The sequence below is a fragment of the Heterodontus francisci genome, chromosome 6, assembly GCF_036365525.1.
Source record: "Heterodontus francisci isolate sHetFra1 chromosome 6, sHetFra1.hap1, whole genome shotgun sequence".
Classification (NCBI taxonomy): Eukaryota; Metazoa; Chordata; class Chondrichthyes; order Heterodontiformes; family Heterodontidae; genus Heterodontus; species Heterodontus francisci.
In genome coordinates this window covers 29,636,588-29,660,036 of record NC_090376.1, presented here as the reverse complement: position 1 = coordinate 29,660,036, position 23,449 = coordinate 29,636,588, and the positions used below count along the sequence as shown (strand labels likewise).

General features: G+C 43.3%; 1 protein-coding gene across 2 annotated transcripts in view; it reads left to right on the top strand.

Annotated features, from left to right (window-relative positions):
* Positions 1-23,449, top strand: part of LOC137370931 (anosmin-1) — a 182,229-nt gene that overhangs the window by 98,450 nt on the left and 60,330 nt on the right. Inside the window, exons 3-4 of one of the 2 annotated variants that reach the window (XM_068032804.1) lie at positions 19,405-19,467; positions 19,831-20,038. In XM_068032804.1, the coding sequence (XP_067888905.1) occupies positions 19,405-19,467; positions 19,831-20,038 (271 nt within the window). Of the gene's footprint in view, positions 1-19,404; positions 19,468-19,815; positions 20,039-23,449 lie in introns of both variants that reach the window. The other variant, XM_068032803.1, reaches the window with a different exon arrangement.

Sequence of the window (23,449 nt, the reverse complement as noted above, 5' to 3'; positions counted from 1 at the left end):
CAAAATACAGTCCAGTGCAGGGCAAGCTAAAATAAAGCATAGCACTGTCCATTACTGCAAGGGTTTGTAAAACATAATGCACTTAACACTCAATGATGTACAGTGCTCATAACTCTGACATTGTATTGTACTTAACATTATGAGGACATTGAAGGGAGCAGAGCTGGCTGATATGGTCCTGGATATGAGGAAACTTGAGGCATGACACATTCATGGGCATAATTCATACTTAAATAACTCAACCTGCTACAATTCTGTGATTCTTAATCAAATAGGATGAACACTTATTTGATTAAATGGATCAGAGAAGCAATATAGGCTGAAATGAACAATAAGTCTATCAGCATCTGAAAAGAGAAAGGATCTTATGCTGGTGCTGATGTATATGTCCAGCAGGTCATGTTTTTACTTGAGATTTCCAGCACTTTTTTTTCTGTAAATCACATACCCTGTATATTGCAGATCAGTACTGCTTTGTAGGCAGAATATTGAGTGCAGTCCTCTACATCAATGTACACTGATGGTCACCACAGTGTGGAAAGAAACATTGACTATTCCATTTCTTTCCATTAATCTCACTGCATTAAAAAGAGCAAACCTGTTTCATTTATTTACAAACACACATTACAAAAACATCCTATGTGTGAGATCATTGTACTGAATGAGATACATGAGGATAAAAACAAAATACTGTGGATTCTGGAAATCTGAAATGAAAACGTAAAGTGTTAGAAATACTCAGCAGGTCTGGCAGCATCTGTGGAGAGAGAAACAGAGTTAACGTTACAGGTCTGTGACCTTTCCGGGATACATGGGGCTTGATCTTGACTGTGCGTGATTGTGTAAAATGGTGGTAGTGAGTCAACAGCCTGTTTTGTATCTCTCCCGATTTTGAAATTTTGAAGTCAGTGGAAATTAGTAGAGATGCAAAGCATGCTGGTGATAGATCATCCCAAATCATTTTCTACTATTGCACAAAAATCTTCCCCATTCTCATGTGGTTCATTCTCTTGGCAAATATTTTCTTGCATGAAGATGGTTCTCCTTTAACTAGTCATCTATTAAGATTGTGAGAACATCAGCATGTGACTGTCTTGCCTGAGTGATATTTGTTTGAGCCAGGGGTCTTGCTGCCTGTGATGTTAGGTGTTGTTTAATGAGTGATACTTGTAATAACACCAATAATTGGGCTTTTAGTCATTCACAGATGCTGGCAATGCAGCAAGATAATGTTACTGGGAGTGTTGTGAAAAGTCTGTATTCTGTTGTAAAGCATACTGTTCCAGAAATCCTGGACATCCTGGTTTATTTATAGCATTCTGTGTTTCCCGCCACCCCAACCCCCCACCCCCCTCCCCATTTCCCCCAATTTTATGCACCTTTTCTCCTGATGTGATTTATTCTTGCTGGACACAGACACTGGCACCATTCTAGTACCGCATCCAAGTGGTATTTCACACATGTGAGCTCAGAGACAGTGGGCTGGATTTTATCAAGCAGAGGCCTGCCATGGAGGCCGACGCCAGGAGAGCCCAGCCCAATCCTCCTGGCAACAGCGAGGCCCCATGGTGGCCTCGCCCCCGCCCCCCCCCCCCCACCCCCCAGCACCCCACCACTGGGTGACGGGACCTCAATTTTCATATTTAAATCATTAAAATGAATTAATTTAAATATATTTACTGGCAATCTTCTGGTCCCGCCATGATCCTCAATGCAGCGGCAGGCACTCCCGCACCTTCCATTCCCCATCTGGGGAAAGCTGGCGTGACACTGTGGGAAGGGGGGAGGAGTTAAGATTTCCAGTCCAGGGAGTGGAGAAACAGGGTCAATTAAATGTAATGAGTGTAGGGGATGGTGGGAAGGGGTGAACTTTAAACATTGCGCAGTCTGCGGTGGGGCGGAGGTTCAGATTTAAAAGGTAAGTGTTTTGGGGGAAGGGCAAATAATTAATGTAATTGTTATTTGGGGGGGGGGGAAGGGGCATTAGAATCATTTTAATAAATTTGGTGGGGTGTATCTTTAAAAATTTAAATATGCCACCAGGGCTGGCAGCCCTTTAAAAATGGTGCCAGTGCCTGTGCACAGGCAGCTGATGCCATTGCTGGAATCGGACAGCCCGTCCCCTCCATGTGATTGTGGGGGGGGCCACCCCAGATATTTAAATGAGCCGCCGCAAGGGAGATTGTAGCAGCTCTAAGGCGTGCGGCCCATGTGTGTGGACCGCCATTTTTTGTCCACTGCCAAGAGCGGCGGTGGGCTCTTAAAATCCAGCCCAATGAGTGTCAGCAGTCCATTCAACTATAAAGGCATCATAATTATGCCTGCCATTATTTTCCCCACAAATGTACCTTTCAGGAGTAGATTGCGATCAGGAGGGGAACCCTGGCTACATTTCTCTCTCTCTAGTCTCGGGTGCTGATGCTAATTGTAGCAGTTCAGCTGCTGTCTCAGCTGAGATCAGCTAACGCAGTATAGATTGGGGATCAAACTTGTGACTTCCTTCATCTTTATTACTTGGTGTCATATCTTTGCCCACGAGACAGCTGGGGATGCTGAATTATAGCATTCTGCTTAATAGGCATTGTTGTGTGTAAAACAGGTGCAGAGCATACCAATTTAGCAGTCGTATTTTCTATGGCTAAACCAAACAGACTTTAGTCCCACCACTAAATACAAGGAGGCCTTTTATTTAGGACTCCAAAACAGGTGTCGGGCCCTTAAATATGTAAATTAAGGGCACTAGTACCTATGGCAGGGCCCCAGAAATTTGTTGCTGATAAATGGGGCAGACAGTGGGTCTACCCTGCTCAGGATTCTTCAGTAAGCCAAAGAGAAGTAAGTTTAAAAACAATTGTTTAAGAATGATTCCGTGGAGCTGGGAGGAGCAGGATCATAAAACAGGAGACAATTCACTATTTCCTGTTTTATAATATTCTCCAAGCTGAATTTCAGCTCCTCTCTTTCTATTACTTCTGATTGTACAAAGTTCTATTAATTCCCGATTTTTGTAAAAAGTACGGAATTACCTCAAATGCAAAGACTAGTCCAAAATTTTCAGTCGACATTATCTCTCAAGTAATCAAGTAAGTAGTGTAAAGGGATATGGGGGTGTGTGTGTTTGTTATAAAAAAGGCCACGCAGCACTAAAGTCAATGTTTTTGTGGTCTCAATAACGCCAAAGTGAGCTACATGTTCACCTTACATGTACTTTCTGGTATCAACAAGTCAACAAAAAAAAGGCACCTGTTAAAGTAGCCTTTCTGCTTGGCTAATAACCAGCAAGGATTTTGTCCTTTAAATAAAAGCATTCCAATAACTATGTAAATTGTGTATATATTATATATATAGCTGTTGGAATTTGTGCAAAAATATATCGGTTCCACATCTGTACAATTTAAGAGCTTGAGACTGGTGGTTTTAAAACTGTAACATTGTACATTTGAAGTTTTTTTCCCCAGAACAGGAGGGTAAAGAGTTTAGCCACCAGCAAAATATTATCATGTGAAATAAAACTAAGAACTTCCAGGAATTAACTTGTCAAGATGGTAGTCAGCAAAAATCCAAACTGCCTCAGAGCAGTTGTGAGTCTGTCATTACAGTTAATATGTTCATATTAACTTTAAAGCTGACAAGTTCAATTATGCCCTTATTAGTTGCTGTCAAAACAGTGTTGTCATGGAAATGAATCTATTACTTTTGTTTCAGACGAGACAATTCTTTCCTATGTATTATTGAAAAGCATATTCTGCCAATTTTGTTCATAATTAGCACAGAAAGGTGCCAGTGGAACTCCTTGATATTTTTGGAATGTGTTAGGGCATTTTGAGAGATAATTCAATTCATACAAAGTGATAATATTTAGATATAATGAGAAGACTGAAGTGGCAGGGCTTGTAGAGCAGTTTGCCACCAAATTTGTACAAAAAATGGAGAGAAGAGAAAATCAATCTGGAATTAGTGATACAGTGTTGCCAAACATGGATTTTTAAAATCTAAATATAATAGGAGGCAGGAGAGATTGAGGGAGGCAAGGAGTTCCATGGTTTTGGAGTCTGAGAAAGAATGATTTAGAGAACCAGACTGAGTCCTAGAATCAACATTGTTTCTATTGGGATACTGTCATGACATTGTCAAAGACCAACTTGTTCCTTTTATCAAACGTTTACTCAAATAATCGGAAACTAATTAAATGTAATCCTTCAGCCATAAATTATTTGCTAAAACAAGACAAATTAGCTTTGTAATTCACTGGGGCTGCTGGCATTGTGGAATCCAGCCCATTTGGACTATCAGGAGGATTCCACAGTACCAGCAGCAACAGTACAAAAACAGCTGGCCGCACATTTTTCCTGATGATTGGAGAAGGTCCAAAAAAGCAACTGACGGGAAAGCCGCATTCCTGAAAAAAATGGCCTGTGCAATCAGAGCAAGCTGTTCAAATTTGCAGCCACCCGCAGTGCTGCCTCTGAAAGAGCAGTCGAGCACTACCTCACGAAATGCTGACTCTACAATGCTGCCACAAAACCCAAGGCTGCTTTTGATGACAGTGCTGTAATATAACAGGGTGTCACAAGATACACATGGCGAAAGAATTAATTCATCCATGCGGAACAAGATGACAAGCACCATCCCCCGCCATTGCGGCATCTAGTTGCTTCTTAAATGATTCTAGGGTTTGTTGCCTCTACCACTCTGTCTAGAATGACCATTCCAAGTACTGATCACACATCACACATTGAAGAATCTCCTGATATTAGTCCTAAAGTTACCGCCTTCTAATTTGAACCTATGCACTTTTGTCCTACTCCATTGTTTCCCCTGTGGGAGAATCTAGAGCTAGGGGTCACTGTTTAAAAATAAGGGGTCGCCCATTTAAGATAGAGATGAGGAGCAATTTTTTCTCTCAGAGGGTTGTGAGTCTTTGGAATTCTCTTCCTCAAAAGGCAGTGGAAGCAGAGTTTTTGAATATGTTTAAGGCAGAGGTGGATAGATTCTTGATAAGCAAGGGGGTGGAAGGTTATCGGGGGTAGGTGGAAATGTGGAGTAATCAGTTCAGCCATGAACTTATTGAATGGCGGAGCAGGCTCGAAGGGCCAAGTGGCCTACTCCTGCTCCTAATTCGTACGTTCGTATGTACTCTGGATTTGTCTCTTTCATATCATTTGCTATCATATACTTCTATAAGATAACCTGTCAGCTGCTACCGTTCATGGAGAAAACCTACATTTCTCCAATCGTTCCTCAACTTGAACTCCTGATGATAGGGGCTCTTCTTTGCACTGTGTCCAGCACTTGAATGTTCCTCTTGATCCTTGGTGACCAGAACTGGACACAGTATTCAAGGCACAGTCTGACCAGAACAATGAACATTTGCTCACTGCCACCTCTGACTTGTATTTTACTATTTTGACTAAGTAATTTAATATTCTATTGACTTTGCTGATTACTGGTTAGTTGTACATGTTGAGTTATGAGTCAACCAAGACTCCCTTTGTTTCTTTCAACATTAAATATGGATTGCCTGTGTCGCTCCTTTTTACACATTGTGCAGTACATTATACCTGCGTCTGCATTAAATTTCACTCGCCATTCAACCCACTAACATACTTTGTTTGGCTCATTCTGTAATTTTTGCGCTGCCTCCTTGGCCATCCAAGTTTAGTATCATCTGCAAAATTTGAACAGTTTGCATTGAGCTTCTGAATTCCAGTCATTGCTGTAAAGTAGAAACAGCAGTACTGAGCCCTGGAACAATGTCGTCAATACTTTTCCCCCATCCCCTGCCATGACATGATCGCTCTAACCATTGCCTTATACCCTTGTGCCAATTTCTTATCTATACTGAATCTATACAGCTGTGAGCTGAATTGGTACCATTTCAAGTGGAACTTTATTAAATGCCTTTTAAAAATGGAAATCCACAACACCATTGGGTTTATCATTTGGATTGTGGCTTTCTCAGTGAAAACAAGGAGGATGGTCACGAAGAATGTTCCCTATCTAAAGCTGTGTTGACTGCTGTTTACTAGGTTATTACTGTACAGATATTCAAGCTAACTTTGGATAACCAATTTTATTATTTTACACAGAATTGAAATAAGATTAACTTACCTGTAGTTGCCTGTGTCTGATCTGGCATCCTTTTTGAATGGGAGTACCACAGTAGCTGATTTCCAATCTACTGGTACCTCTGTAGTGACTATTGCCTCTTCATAATGATTGTCAGTGCTTCACAAATCTCCCCGCTGGTCTCTATTCACACGCTGGGATAAATACCATCTAATCTTGGGGATATTTGCCTCTGCAACTGTGCGTTTTCCGAGGTGTCTCTTTGCCCCTTCATTCACTCTTTCAACTGACTCCTCAATGAAATTGTATTTGTCCCTTCTCCTTTCTCTCTACAGGATTTGTAAAGGTGAAGTTTCCTCAATCAGCTCAAGGCCATTCTGTCCACCTCAACCCATTCATCCATGAAAGGATTCTACAGTTCCCCAATCACAGTTTCCTACTGCTTAAATGGGTGCAAAGTTTTTATAGTCATTACTCTACCCAAAGGTCTACTCCATGTGTTGACAACTCTGTGAAGGATAATTTTCTGGCATCAGTGCTCAATTTGACTTTTACTGAAGTTTAAAGTTACATCCCGCTTTTGAGGTTTAAATTGAAGCAGCGTTCTAAATTTACCTTTTCTATTCTGTTTACTATCTTGTAGATCTGTATAATGCAGTGAAATTGCAGTTGCTTATATAAATATTGTGATGTTAAAAAATATTCCTGCAGAGCACAAGGTTAGTTTTCCTTCACACCAAAATGCTGTCTGGTCATGTAAACAGGCTAGCACTGTGAAATGGAACTGTGCAGTTCAGATTGCTTCGGGATAGGCTGCACTGTACATTGACAACCTAAGGCAAGTTTGTACATGATCTAAATAAATACCATGACCGCACTGAAGTGGAAGGAAATAATGGTCAAAGTCAAAGAAAAATTATCCATTGACTAGGACAATATCAAAATGCTTTATTGCCATGCTTACAATTTAACCAATGTAGTGTAACTGCCTTGTACTGAGGTTATTCTGTTACTGAATAAGATACAGTCCCTATTGGAGCCAAGGTTTTCAAACTGGGGTCCATGGACTCTGAGGACCTGCGAGATCATTCAATTTCTTTCTATCAGAAACCAAATGCACCCTATGCCATGAGCACAGTGTCTTGAGAATTCTGTATGCTATATGTTTTCTGCACTTCTTGATGACAATATGCAACTCCAGCACTGTTTTTGCTTTGAGCAGCTGACACTATCTTTTGGAAGATAGGAGTTGCTGGGAGTGTGTCAGTGTTTGCAGGAGGTCCTCAGGGATGTATCAGTGTTTTCAGTGTTCCTACATGGCAAGGTTTGAGAATCGTTATATTAATGGGGTAATTCCATAGATTAGGTGTTGCAGAAGAAACAAGCAATGAGTTAATTCCATGCCATCAGCCAGGGAAACTGTGCTCAAATATAGGGCTACAACACTGGGCCTGATTCTCTGGCTTGTGCTCCCTGCGAGTGCAGCTCTCCACTGTGATTGAGAAATTAGGCCTGTAAGTAGTTGTGTTTCAATAAAGGTTATTGTCTTCTAGCATCATAAAGATTCTGACAGCATTGATATGTAGAGCAGAACATTTCCCCTGCATCAGGCATTGCCAATGGTATTAATGAATGCCCTCAGATATTTTGTTTTAAAAAAAATACTTGCAATATAATTTACATAAGATCCATAACATATGAAACATGTATAGGTGAATAAGATATAAATGCATAAAAGTTGAGAGTGATTAAATGGAAACAATCTCGAGTATTCAGATAGAATTGGATTTTACCACGGGCTTCGGGACCCTGATGTCAGGAACAAATAGGGTTCCCAGAGCCTGCACCTGCCAGCAATGAGATCGGCAGTGCGATTTCCTGGGAGGTGACCTGCTAATTGCCTGCCACTGAGCTCGCTGTCCTATTACAGATGCAAGCAAGCTCCCAGTGCTGCAGGACCAATCAGAGGACAGGCAACCCTGAAGTTTCTACAGCCACACTGGCTGAAGCAAGTTGGGGACAGTCGGAGGTGTTGATTCGATTCAATTCAATAAATATGAGCACTGAAGCTGTTAGGCCCCTTCGAGCAGAGGGGAACCCCTCCGGAAGAATTATTTGGGCTGTGGGTATGCTCTTTCCTTACTGTATGCTCTCAATGGGGCATGGAGTCTCTGGCTCTGAAGGCCTTCTGGCCTGCCGGAGGGAGGCCGCCTCTATTGAGCTGGCATCCTCTGTACATGGTTGTGGGGTGGGGGGAACATGGAGGGGTTAGCGGCTCAGCTGGTGGCAAATGCTGGCAAGGTCTCAAAATTGCCCCTAATTGGGGCCTTACCCGTCTTCTTAACCATCTTCATTAGCTGCCTCTATCCATGGAGCAGACAGCCCATCCTATTCCTAGCTCCCCCGTGAAAGATCCCCAGTGGCGAGAATGCGTCGGGGAGCTGTCACAATGTGGCTCCCGCCTATTATCACGGTTCCCTCTGCCTCCAAGCCTGCCACCATGGGGCCGGGATAATACAGCCCAAACAGCCAGAGCAGTGTCTGAATCCTGAGGTGCAGTGATTTTTCAATATAATCACTCCCACCCATGCATTTTTGACTTTTTAATCATATATGTAGTGTTAATTTGAGAGAACTCCCAGGAATTGTTCATTTTAAAAAAATCTATGAATATCATGGCAGATATCAAATGCAAGGTCACTGCATTCCTTTCATACATGATGATGTCTTCTCCGAAGGATTAAATTAGTGACGTCATCACTACAGGAGTAGTGGAACTTGATCAGGTATGAATTATTGGGAAATAACCTGACACCATGGCATAAATTTTATGATGTAGCACTCCAGGCGTGGAGCTTCAGATGACAGGTGTATGTATTAGGAGCTCAGATGTCGAGGTCAGTGTGCCTAATGCATTGCCTGCTGCTTTATAAAAAGAACTGAGAAGTGAATTTAATGTTGCACATGTCATATAATCTTGGGTTTCTGATGTAAACTGAAGAGGGCATGGAATAATAAAAGGCCATGCAGTTCAATCCGATACAGCAACACAAATAACATAGCCTATCTACTCTCTTATGGATTCTACCTAACTCATTTAAGCTTGCATAAACTTTCCTTCTGCTCCCACAAAGGTAAACTGCACAAACCTCCAGAATATCTACCTGTCCTTACAGCCTGCATTATAAATGTTAGATCAGTTGCCTTGGCAAGACATTTCCATGGTCCCAGCAGCTCAGGTTCCATCACGTTCCACACAGCCTTTGATTGCCTCTACCCTTACTTGTCCTTATAACTCGCAGAGTTCATGAAGCTTTTTATATAACAACATTAATCATCATAGGATTAGCTCTTTTAGTTGGGAGTCTATTCCACATACCTACGACTCTTGGGGGGGAGGGGGCAAGAAATCATTCTAATCCCAGGTCTTGCTTTGCTCTTGTTAATTTTATACTCATGTCCTCTAGTTACACTTGTGTCCTCTAAATGAGCATTATAAATGGCTTTTTGTGGTTTACAATGTCATCTGAACCTTTCGATTAGGTTACAGTATGCTAACTTACTCAGGGTTATAATATTTTCAATGCCATTCACATGATGATTTGCACTGGGAGGCCAAATACTTCTTGACTCCCAGACGTCCACACAAATAGGGATATCAACCACCCTGTGTCAAGAATCAAAGATGTCTAGCAATAAGTTGGAAATATGGATAGAAATGGAATATGATCCAATTAAGCTGTATTGGCCTACGGATTAGGATATACTCTTACTATAAGGGACTTTTGTTCAGATGTTATTTCTTCTTTAGCTGGATATTCTTCTGTTCATTTTGTTCCTTCATTTTCTCCATACTTCTTGTGAAGGCACTGACTTATGCTTCCATGAATGCAAGCCATCTTAGTCCTTACTCAAGTGTTCATTCTTCATGCACTGATAGGCTATTTAACGGTGGTGGGCAATGTATCCAACCAAATCTGACCCTTGCCTAACATCCATATATTCTCACTTTTCAGAATCCTCACTGTGCAACAAGCAGGATTGGAACTGATGATTGCCATCTCTTGTGCAATTGCAGCTGAGGCCTTTTAGTACCAGGAATCAAACCTGAGAACTTGCTGCTCCTCATTTTCTTTTAAACATCTCTTTGCCCCTAATGCAGAGATATGAATTTTGCAGAGATTGTGACGTGAATCTTGATTTTGGTTAGGCTTGCGTCCTGATGGTTCTCACTATTGAAAATGTAATTGTTTTGCAGCTGTCCAATGACAGAAAAAAAACATGCAGAAAATGGTGAAACCAGGATCAATACATCTGGTGCTATGAAGCATTGGTATTGTAATTCAAACTGTTTATAATAAAAATACTTTACTGCAAAGTGACTCCTAGCCACATTCTAGAAACATTTCCAGAGTCACATTCAATTCGCCTTGCTTCTTGGAACCCAAAGGAACTCTAAAAAAAATTGCAGCTTACATTCTTCAAAAAATGATTGTAAATGATATGCGAAAAGGAAGGAAGCAGCAGCCTTTAACTGGATCAGCTTGAAGATCAGCACAAGGGTAAACTATGGTGTCCAGTTGGTGTCATTAGAACTGGAATGTGTAAATGTGAATTGAAGAGTTTGAATGGTTCCAACTCACATGGCCAACTTTCTCCTTCTCTTGCAATGGTTACAATAGTAGTGGGGAGAACAAACCACTGACAGCACCATTAACTGGAGGAAAGCAGGATAACTTGGAGGAAGAAGAATTGGGAATCTTGGTAATGGCATCAGTTGGTAGGTGTGAAGAATATACTGCTGTTTCCACCATTGAAACTGAAGGGATGGAACAAACAGTGGGTAGCATGAAGGAGTATGAGTATGTCATTCAGTAGTAGCGGATTAAATCCTGCTGATAATCTCGGTTAAGAGTGGGCTTTAACGTAGAACCATAAAAAAGTTACAGCACCGAAAGAGGCCATTCAGCCCATCATGTCTGCACCGGCTGAAAAACTAGCCGCCCATTCTAATCTCACTTTCCAGCACCTGGTCCGTAGCCTTGCAGGTTACAGCACTTCAGGTGCAAGTCCAGGTACCTTTTTAAATGAAACTTTTGTTTCAAGCCTACATTCCTATAATGCCCTCAATTGCTGCTCCTGGGAGGTAGATGGCAGTCTATCTACTATAGTCATAATGAAAATTTCAATGCATTTGGACTGGAGTAAGGGATCTTCAAGGTGTTAACAGCACTCAACTGCATTGCTTGCCTTTATCTGTGCTCTGCTCCCTGTACTATGTTCATCCGAAACACATTATTAAAACTTCCTAAACTGAAAAATCTTGCAGTTACATGAACGTTTGGACAATTAGACTGACAACATGATTGAACTGGGAACATGCAAATTGCTGATCTTGATGGTTTACCTGGGGACAGGCTAAAATATTATTATTATTGGCTAACCCTCGCAGGCAAGAATGATTGTCTTCTGTGAGTCCAAAGATGGCTGATGAGGCCGATTCAGGATCTACAGACTTTATGGTGCGTAGGGCATTTATGGTCATGTGGGACATCTGGTCGAATATTATTAGGTCGGGTCATGGCTTGTTCTTTCTGCTGCTCTTGCTTTTACTCTTCATTTTGTCGTTGTTGGGTCTCAAACTGCCGGGATCCTTCCCACAGACTCCGCCTCCATCTGGTTTGGTCCAGGGCGATGGTCTCCCTGGAGCTGATGTCAATGTTGCATTTCTTCATATTGGCTTTCAGCACATCCTTGAAGGGTTTCTTTGATGCGTCTGCCCTGGACTGAGCCTGGAGAAGAAGACCTGCTTTGGGAACCTGGTATCTGACATCTGAACTATATGACTAACCCAACGAAGCTGATGGCAGATAATCATAGCCTCGATGCTTGTGAAAGGACACTGATGGTGCGCCTCTCCTTCCACTTGATATGTAGGATCTTCCGCAGGCAGCATTGAAATGACTCCAGTGCTTTGAAATGCTTACTGTACATTGTCCATGTTTCAGCCCCATACTTTAAGGTAGGGATTATGACCGCATGGTAGACCATGAGCTTGGTTTCAGTTGGGATCGTCAAACACTCACTTCCTCAGGTGGCCAAAAGGCTGCACTGGCAGATTTCAGGTGATGCTGGATTTCTTTGTCAATGTCAGCCTTCTGTGAAAGATAACTTCCAAGATACTGGAAGTGTTCCACATTTTCCAGGCACTCATCATGAATCCTAATCAATGGGCCTGGAGGTATGCATTTGGAGCTTGCTGATGGAGGACTTTGATCTTCTGAATGTTGAGTGTTCTTCTCAATATGCTTCAGTAAATATGTCGACGATTCTCTGAAGATCCGTTTCCGATTCAGCATTTACTGCAGTGTCATCAGTATATTGGAGCTCAATGACTGAAGTTGGGGTGTTGCCTGAGATTAATTTAGTTTACTGTCCATTCGATAAATAAGCTGCACTCCAGCAGGGAGCTTGTCTCTCGTCAGACAGAGCATGGCTGCTAGAAAGATTGAGAAAAGAATTGGGGCGATGACACAACTTTGTTTAACTCCTGCCTTAACCTCAAAGTGGTCTTTAATGGATCTGTTGCTAAGGATCTCCGCTCGAATATCATCATGAAGCAGGCGAAGGATGGTGGCAGATTTTGGAGGATATTCATACTTCAACCGAATCTTCCAGAGTGCCTCATGATTTACAGAGTTGAAGGCCTTTGTCAAGTCAAAACGTGCTATGTAGAGATGTTGCTTGTTGTTTGCGACATTTTTCTTGTAGCTGGTGAGCTGTGAAGATCAGGTTATCAGGGCCTCTTGATGAGATAACCCCACATTGAGAATCAGGGAGTAGCTCTTCAACAAGTGTGATGAGTCGGTTCAGAAGGGTTCTTGTAATGATCTTTCCTGCAATGGAGAGCAGGAAGATGCCTCTGTAATTTCCACAGTTGGATTTGTCCCCTTTCTTGAAGATTGTCACAATCAGAGCATCCTTGAGATCATTAGGGACTTCCTCTTCTTTCCAGCTCAGTAGGATGAGGGCATGGAGCTGCAATGTTAGTTCCTCTCCTCCATGCTTAAAGATTTCAGCGGAGGTTCCAACACCTCGTGCCACTTTGCTGTTCTTCATTTGTGCGATGGCTTTCATCACCTTCATAGGCGTTGGTGGAGTTGTGAGCGCACCTCTACCTGGGTGTTGTGGGATGGAGTTGAAAACACTCTCGTCCACAATGGATTCTTGATTGAAAATGTCTTCAAAATGCTCCCTCCAATGGACGTTGACAGCTTTCCTTTCCTTGATCAGATCTCCCCCATCCTTAGGCCCCAAAGGAGCTGGTCCTTGAGTACTTGGGCCATAAATGGTCTTTTGTAGCAGTGAAGAAGCCATGGATATCATTCACATCAGTGAGAAGCTGAATTTCCTTTGCCTTGTCCACCCACTGCCAGTTCTTGTTATGGCTGCTCCTTTGTACCTCTGCCTTTGCTTGTTGGTAAGCCAGTTTCTTTTGCTTTGAGTTTGGGTCATTCTGCCAGGCACAGAAAGTCGTGTGCTTGCGATCAATCAGTTCATTGATATCCTGATTATTTTCTTCAAACCAGTCCTGATGGTTTCCTGACAGAAAATCCAAGTGTATCTTTGCAGGCATTGATGATATTGGACTTACGGACATCCCAAGCACTGTGGACACTCTTCTTCTGTTCTTGATTGAAATTTGAATGTTTTTCCCGAAGGCATTGTTGGAATCAGTTTCTTTTGATTGGATCCTTCAGAGCTTCGATGCTGATCTTTCATGGACATCGCTTCTATTGCAGCTGTCATTTGGGAGCCAGTTTGATGGACATAAGTGAAAGAATAAGTCAGTGATCAGTCCAGCAGTCATCAGCTCCTGTCACCGCTTTCGTGGTGCAGACAACTTTGAGATTCTGGGCCTGGACGATGACATAATCAATCGGGTGCCAGTGTTTGGACTTTGAGAGTTGCCATGACGTTTTGTATTTGTTCTTCTGACAGAACAGGATATTGGTGATGATGAGCCCATGTTCTGCACATTTGGTAAGGAGAAGAATGCCATTGGAGTTGACATTTCCAATTCCTTCCCTGCCAATGGTTCCATTCCAGAGATTGGAATCTCTTCCAACTCTGGAATTGATGTCTCTGAGAAGATTAAGCCTGTCCTCCTTCGGAACCCCACAGAGAGCTTGGTCAAGGTTGACATAGAAATCTTCCTTGGTTTCGTCATTGGTGTCTAGAGTTGGGGCATATGCAGTGATCACGGCGGCGTGTTGGCTCCTTGCCACTTTGAGACGAAGAGTCATAAGGCGCTCATTGCTTCCAAGATGGACCTCCTGAAGCTAGTTGACAAGTTTATTCTTAATGGCAAATCCAACTCCATGAATTCTGCGTTCATCTTCCGATTTTCCCTTCCAGAGGAATGTGTAGCCGCATCAGTGTTCCTTGAGCTGCCCTTCTCCAGCTCGCCGGGTCTCACTCAGAGCGGCGATGTCAATGTCATATCGCCGGAGTTCTTGGGTGACAAACGCAGTGCGACGCTCTGGACCTTCACTCACGGGTGTGTCCACTGGGTCCTGATGTTCCAAGTCCTAAACTTTACTACTTGTCTTTTTGTGTGTTTCAACCACAGAGGGTGATCCCTTTGATGCAGCTATCTAGTTGAGAAAGGTGAGGCAGCCTATGTTTAGGACACCTTTTCTAGCCGCCTCCCCAATCAAAGGTGAGCAGAGTGGATCCTAAAGAGGGCTGCTAAGTTGCAATTATAGCTGCCAAAAGGCACCCAGCCTCATCCAAGTGCTAGACGACCATCTTGTAACTGCCGCCTCCGTGCCAGATAATGACTGGAAGCTTTCAGACAACACAATCCAGCTCCTGTTGCCATTTGCTGATCGCCGAAGGGCTTGGAGGATGTACTCCCGCGTGACATTTTTTAGTGTGGAGAAACCATTGCACACCAGCTTCCACACGTACCTTGACAGAATGACAACTTGATGCAATGGCAAGGAAACCAAGAAGATTGGTGGGGGGGGGGAGTTCTGTTGCAGCCTTTGTACACCAGAACAGATGTTGAGATATTTCACATGGCACATCTTCCTCCGCCTGTTTTGCCATTGAGAACTGGTTTGCCAGAGCCCTGTTTGATGAGCATTTCTGGGTTTCCTAAACAGGCCTTCACGGAAACTGAAGCGGCTCAGGACATAGAGTCTCACCGTATGTCACCCTGTTTTGATCGACCCTTTCTTACTCATTGCCCAGGTGTGGATGAGGGGGTGGATTTTGGAACCCAGGCTTAAATAAATGATTTGTGACAAGATAGGAGGCAGACCATTTGCATGCTCATTAATCTTAGTGGGAAAAGTAGTTGCAAGTAAAGAATAGTGGAAAGGTGGTTGATTTCTCCATTAATATCACTGCTTTTGGTATTCCCACCTTTCAAAGAGAGTAAAAATTGCTCAAGATATGTGAGGAAGAAAGGCCCATTTAACTAGTTACAGCCTTGTTAAAGATCTGCATTAAAAGTGCAATCAGGCCCTGGTTAACCACCAACATGGAGACATTACACAGAAGGAGGCCGTTTGGCCTGTTGAGTCCATGCCAGTTCTCTGTAGTGCAATCCAGTCAGTCCCATTCCAATTGCTACTGTTTGACACTAATGCTTGTGCCTCACTCTGTGTTTCCTGATCAACATCCCTACTTCCACCATAGTGTATGTGTGAATGCCTACTTTGAGGGGAGTGGCTGAGATAGCTATGGATAGCAGGCTGATTGCAAATCAGAAAACAGAGTAGGGGTTAAAGATAGTTACTCAGGGAAGAGGACTTCTCTCCATGCTCTTAATACATCAGTTATCACCTCAAGGGATGAAAGGTCATTGACCTGAAATATTGGCCGGAATTTTATGCTCCCCGCAGAAGCGGGCTGGATGTGGGGGGGTAGAATTGAGTGGGAAGCAGGGGTGCCATTCCCGCATTCCCGTCACCTTCCCACCCCTGCTGCGATTTTAAGAGCGGCGGTGGTGGTGAGAAACGGCCCACCACCCAGGTTAATTAAGGCCCTTAAGTGGCAGTTATTTAGCCACTTAAGAGCCTCCTCCCGTCACCGCTAGAATATTACCAGTGGTGGGTGGGTGGCTCAGGACCCCCCAGGAGGCCGCCCAGTAAAACCTGGTGGCCTCCTTGCAGGCTGGGGGAGGGGGTGCCATCCTGATCGGGCACGCTATGCTCCATGGATTGTCCCCCTCCACGACACAAGCTGCCCACACTGCACTACATTCCACCAACACCCCCAACCCCCTTACCTCAACGGGGCCCGGACAATCATCTCCAGTGAGGCCCAAAACCCCACTTAACTTTTTTGGCACCGGCGTCCACGGTCCTCCTGAGGCTGGATGGAATCCCAGCAGTAGCCCCCACTCCTGGTGGCGCTGCTGGGACTGAGAGCTGCCTCAGAGGGGCGGAAGTCCCATCCGAGGCCCATTAAGGGCCTGGGCCACATAAAATCAGCGTGGCTGCTAGGCAGAGCGGGCTCACTGCCTGATGTTTAAGCCAGTGGGTGGGGCGGTGCCAGACCTGCTGCATATTTACAGCATTTTCTGTTTTTATTTCAGATTTCCTGTATCCGCAGTATTTTGCTTTTGCCATAGGTATAAGATAGCCACTAATAAATCCAATAGGGAATTCAGAAGAAACTCCCGTACCCAAGGACTGGTTAGAATATGAAACTTGCTACGTTGAGGAGTAATTGAGGAGAATAGTATAGATGCATTTAAGGAGAAGCCAGCTAACTATATGAGTAAGAAAGGAATAGAAGGATATGTTAATGGGATTAGATGAAGAACGGTGGGAGAAGGCTCAGGTGAAGCGTAAACACCCACAATTCTTTTCATTATTCATTCTTGGGATGTGAGCAGTGCTGGCAAGGCCACCATTTATTGCCCATTCCTAATTGCCCTTGAGAGGGTGGTGAACCTGTTGGGTTGACTGGCCTGTTTCTGTGCTGTAAATAATATGTAATTCTAGGATATAAGATGTGTATTGCTTTTCAAATGCAATTTCCACGCTGTGTGAAGAGAACAATTAGTGCATTGTGTGCACAACCCATTTCTTTACTTGAGCATTGCATTGTCATTGTAAATACATTAATATACATTTGCGCACAGTGTGTTTGGGCATGCTTATGTAACATACCATACAAATCCTAGCATATTATTAATGAGGGACAAACCAGTAACTATATGCCTATCTCTAATCTCTTCTAAAATTTCAAACCCAAATAAATCAATAATTACTTCCTCAAATAAGAACAGGACATGCTGGAAGTACGCAGCAGGTCAGTCAGCATATGTAAAGAGAAAATATAGGTTCAGACAATTTGGGTGTGTACCCTTTATCAGATCTGAAGTCAGAAAGATAAACAAGCATTTTAGTTAGGTTGGATGATGGAAGGAGAGAGGAGGACAAGGGGTTCAATAGATGTGCCCATCACAGAGAGGGGCTGATAGGTTAATGGACCTGCAGTCTGTTTAATAGAAAGATATAAAAGATCATCAGTGAGATGGTGTAGAGATATGGGCGGCACAGTGGCACAGTGGTTAGCTTCACAGCTTCAGGGACCTGGGTTCAATTCTGGGTACTGCCTGTGTGGAGTTTGCAAGTTCTCCCTGTGACTGTGTGGGTTTTTGCCGGGTGCTCTGGTTTCCTCCCACAGCCAAAGACTTGCAGATGATAGGTAAATTGGCCATTGTAAATTGCTCCTAGTGTAGGTAGGTGGTAGTGAATATGGGATTACTGTAGGGTTAGTATAAATGGGTGGTTGTTGGTCAGCACAGACCCGAAGGGCCTGTTTCAGTGTTGTATAATTAAATATTTAATTTCACAATCAGGAATGGTGGCTGAATCATTGTGCAAAACTAGCAATAATCAGCTAAAGTCAAAACTCCCCCCTCCCCCCCACTACCCCAGTAGAATATTTATCATTAAGACTGAAGCTTTTCTTCCTACATGAAAGGTAATTTCTTATGACCTTACTTCCCTTGTTCTTGAAACTACCTGGAGGCAGAAGTGGATCTCCCTCCATCCATCTATTTGTCATAGAATTATACAGCACAGAAACAGGCCCTTCGGCCCATCGTATCTGTATCCATTTAATAATCTAACCTATCACCAAGAATAAAATTCTAAGCTCTGAAAACATGGTGTAGAGACAGTTCAAACAGCTCTAGCCTTCACTTTAGTTTGAAGAACAGTCATTGAATGTGTCTCAGGCGAACAATGGAATGGCCTTGATCATAACTCCTTGTTGGATCAACTTAACTTCTTTTCCTTTGAAAAGATTTGGTCTTAAATGTGGCTTCACTGGATTTTAGCTGAAATATTTAATTTTGGCCAGGCACTATATTTGAAACATTGCATTGAATTCTTTATAAACAGTTTTTCCTTCAGATAAAAATAGTTGAATATAAAATGACTTTTTCCTGTCAATGTGAGCTATAGAGAATGTTAAATCTTGGGTTGGATCAACAGTTGTTTCATTCATTTCATTTCTTATAGTTGGCTTCCATGCACCACAATGGATGGGGTTCAGACGCAGAACATTGAACTAACTTGTCATAATGTCCCTGGCAGTGTAAGCTGTATCATAAATATAGCAGCAAATATTGGACTTATCTCTTAGTCAACAGCAGCTACTAGTTTCTAGCTTTGGTCCTTGAGATGTACAAAACTGTAATCATTCCAGGTGATTTAAAAAAAAAACTCTATTGAGGTTGGGAAGCCAGTAAAATTGCTTGTACCTAAACTTGTTGGTAGCAGGATAACTCCGTGACTATTTAATGTGAATGGAGCACATTTATGGCTGGATAAGACTATAATAGCTGTTTACCTTGAGCTTTTAGTTAGAGCAGGGATTATATTTAAAAAGCTCTTTGGGTGGCCAAGAAATATCCATCAATCTAATCTAGCATCCAAAAATGTAAAGATCTATTTCATCAAGCTGTGCAAGTTACTTTTTGTTTCCAAGACTGTAAATTTTATTTGAGTTTTTTATAAATTAGTAAGTTTAAAACGTCATAATTCTTTCACTGAAAATGCATGTTCCAAAGAAAACATCACAATATCTCTAACCACATCGGAATAGATTTGGCAGCTGAAATGTTCAAATGGAGTTAATATGATTTTCCAATTTTTCTTTTAAGACACCATTCCCGTCACTTTGGTAAAAGACTGTTTCAGTGTGTAAGAGTGAGCCACAGGCATAGATAGGCATTGACTTTAATGCATCATGTCCCTTTGATGTGGCTTTTGACACTAACGGGCACTTTGTTCTGCTTTACAGTGCCTGGAGCCCTGCAAAGAATCCTGGAACTTACAGGAGACTCACTGCCAAAGCAAGTGTGAGGTAAGGTCCACCCTTGGGTGATTTATTTTAGCTATTATAAACTTTGAAAGTTATCAAAATGCTTGTTCAATTTGTAGGATTATTGAATTTAAACGCAAATGGCAATACCAGGAGGGATATGAAACTGCTGTCTAAAATGGAAGGACAGCACAGTGGGTTTAGTCACTTGGGAACAAATTTTTTCATGTAGCCACAGATGTTCAACAAAATGAATGCATTAATTATAGAATTTTTCCAGCCTTGCAGTTTACCACATAGAGAAATGGTTTTGTAAAGCTTTCAACAATAGTTCAACTAATTGATTTTTAAAACAATAAAACCTATCAGTTCTTTTTATTTAATTTCCAGTCTCTTTTTCCAAAGAAACACTACGAGTGCCTGACCAGCTGTGAGTTTCTCAAATCAATCCAGTCAGCGAAGCAGGGTGACTGCCCTGCTGCGGAGAAGGCCAGTGGCTTTGCTGCTGCCTGTGTTGAAAGCTGCGAGGTAGACGACGAGTGCTCGGGACTGAAGAAATGCTGCTCCAATGGCTGTGGTCATACTTGTCAAATACCACGGAACCTATTCAGGGGTATGCATCAGTCTTATATGTTGAAAAATGCTATTTGAAATATTAAAATCTTTGTGGTGTATATCAAATGTTTTTCAATAATATCATTGCCTGGTGTAAGGATTATAGTAGCACAGCTTTAAAGTACCTGCTGCAGTCTTATTCTTCAACATTTTCTGTCAACAATGTGCATTTATATAACATTTTTAAAGTAGTAAAAACACCCCATGCGTTATCAAACAAAATTTGACACTGACGTTGATATTGAGGGTAGCAATAAATTAAAAGAGTGACCCGATTAGTCAAGAGAATGAACATTGTGTGTGGTAAAAGAAAGTCTGTTCTCCCAGATCTTTCACTTTCCCCCCTTCTCTACCTCCTATCTTTCCTTCCCCTCTTTACATCATCTTGCACCAGGCAGGTGAGTGACTTGTCACTAGCCTCTGTTTCTGTTCTTGTGTTGATTACCTGTACTAGAGTAGCTTGGGTTGATTCTTTCCATTTTCCTTCTCTCATAGGCATTCAGGGCCAGATTTTATTCTGCCAGGGTGGGCCAAGACCCCGCTTCGGTCCTCCTTCGGACCCCCGTTACTATCACACGGCGGGCAGGCAATTATCTACCCTCTGACAGGGTGCCGTCCCTTTAAGGGATGAGCTCTTCCCTCTAGAGCTGCTGGCCAATCAGAAGGCCGGCAGCTCTGCAGTACTAAAGATTGGAGGAGACCCCTGGAGAGGTAAATGGGGTCGGGGTTGTTGGGGCCATTCAGGCAGGCCCTGGTGATGGGGTTGGGTGGAGGTTGGTGAGGGTGGGGAATGATCTTCCTGGGGGGCTGGCATTTGCCGGTGTAGGGCGGGGGGGGGGTCCTCTGCAGCCCCTGGAATGCTCCCAAAGGAGGGAACCCACAGGCCTTGCTAGGATGCCACCAGGGTTTACCTGACAGCATCTCCCTACAGTGGCGGGCCCCTCTGCCTTCAACAAAATTGAAGTGGAAGCGGGAAGAGGCTCTTAAGTGGCCATTAATTGTCCACTTAAGGGCATTAATCGGCCTGCGGTGGGAAGGCCGTCCTCGGCCTTCCCTGCCCTGGACAAAATGGCACGGGGCCTGGGTGACGTCGGGAATAGTGCCCCCTGTCATTTTGTTTGCCCTCCCAGCGTCCGTGCCTGTCTCCAAGGGCAGCACAAAATCCTTCCCATATGGAGTAGGCTGTTTAACCCCTCAAGATTATTCCACCATTCAATCATATTGTGGCCTAACTCCATAGTTCCACTTTTTCCCCATATCTCAGGTTTTGTTCACCAAACATATTCAATCAACCTCAGATTTAAAATTAACAATTGACCGAGCATTAACTGACATTTGCAGAAGTGAGTTCTAAACTTCTACCACCCTTTGCATGTAGAAGTATTTCCTAACTTCACTCCTCAAAGGCCTGTGCTATGTCCCTAGGTCCTACTCTGGAATTCAGCCCACCAGCTAAAAAGCCGGGTGTGAGCCCACCTCTGCCGGGCCTGGAGGCCACACTGCTATTTTGCGTGGCCTAGGCCCTTAATTGGCCTTGGTCATGGCAGGACGTCCCACCTCCAAGAGCTGCTGGCCATTCAGAGGGCCGACAGCTCTCTAGTCCCAGCAGCATCACCGGGAGCAGTGGCCACTGCTGGGACAGCACCCAGCAAGATGGACACCAGCCTCCAAAAAGGTAAGTGGGGTCGGGCCTCGCCGGGGTCAATCGGCGGAGGGATATTGGAGTCTTGGAATGGGGTGGGGGTGGGGGCGGGTGGGTTGTTTTAGCAGGGGCAGCCTGGGTTGCTAGGGGGCCCTCCATGGGGTTCAGGGTGCCTGCAAGGAGACCATCAGGCAGTTCTGGGTAGCCTCCTCAGGTGCTGAAGTGCCTGTCTGCCGCAGGTAAAATACCAGCGGCAGCTGGAAAAGACCCTTAAGTAGCAATTAATGGGCCACTTAAGGGGCTCAATTGGCCTGGGGCATATGGGCTGTTTGCCACCTCTCCTGCCACTAGTAAAATAGCAACAGGGTGGGTAGGCGATGGGCATGACACCCCCTGTCTCCTACACAATTTTACCCTCCCCCCGCCTCCTATCCCACTCCCGCGGGCAGTGGGGGTCTCTAAATTCCGACCCTAGACTCCCCAACCATGGAAATGATTTGTTTCTGTCTACCCTATTAGTTCTCCTTAATATCTTGAAAACTTCAATCAAATCACCCCTTAACCTTCTAAACCCATCCTTCCCTCTGGGGAAGTTTTTGTTGCCTCCTATTTGCACTGTTCCAGAATGGCAGGACTGAAACCAGCAACTGACGTTTGTGGAATTTATAGACACAAGCCCACAGCTTCTTGTTTGTGATACCTGGCAGGTTCATCAGCCTACTGTGTCACCTGCCATAAAAGGTTATGCTCAAGCATAACGTAACATCAGGAGATGCTCACCAGGTGTTAACTAAGTATATATAAAAGCTTACAGAGAAATATTCAACTCCTGTGCTGAGGTATACAGGTGTGTTTTAGTAATTCATGTACCATACCGCAGAAATAACAAAAGAACTAATATAATGATGCATCTGACCTGTGTCTAAAATCTTGAGTGCAACTTGTACACTTTTAATGTTAGTAAGAAGCATATTCCAATGGAGCCCAGGTTATAGATAGGACAACATTATAGTCCTTATTCTCTGAACCATGCTCCCTGTGAACATGGCTCTCTGCCGCGAGTGTGGAATCTAAGAATTAGTCCTAGAGCGTTTAAGGAATTATGCATTTCAACATGTGAGACTGTGGGTCATTTTTCGTAGTTTGCAAAGCAATCCAGCCATCAATGCCCACTTTAATAATGTAGAACAATAGAGGTCTTTGCTGTGGTTAGGAATGGAATACGAAGCTTCGGAATTTAGTAAAATACTTCAGGGAATTAGGCAGCACTGACTCCGTCTCCATTAGGACATTTGAAAATGTGATCTGATAAATTACTAGTGGTAACTGTCGAGACTGAGCAATCCATGTATTACTGTGAAGGAATTTTAAAAATTCAAACTTCAAAACAATTAATGTATCAAACAAAAGCTCCCCTAATGGCTAGTTACACATTTAAAGTGAATAGCTGAACCATATAGACCAGAAAAGATCCTAGATTGGATTCCTGGTTTATACTGTTTAGGTGGGCAGCAAGAGTGGGACTTCAATTGATCTCAGGGCCAAAGTTCCAATTCATTATCTTTATGTATGTAGTAACCTGTGCTGCAAATGAATGTGTATGGACATAGGAGAGTAGGTGGAGAATGCTATTAAAAGAAAAAATGCATATTCACGGTCTGTAATTTTTCCTATTTTTGGATTTCGGCGTCAAACATAATGGGCTGGATGTTACTGATGCCCCACCCCCCGAAGTCGGGTTTCGTGACGGGGGCGTGGTGGAATTAA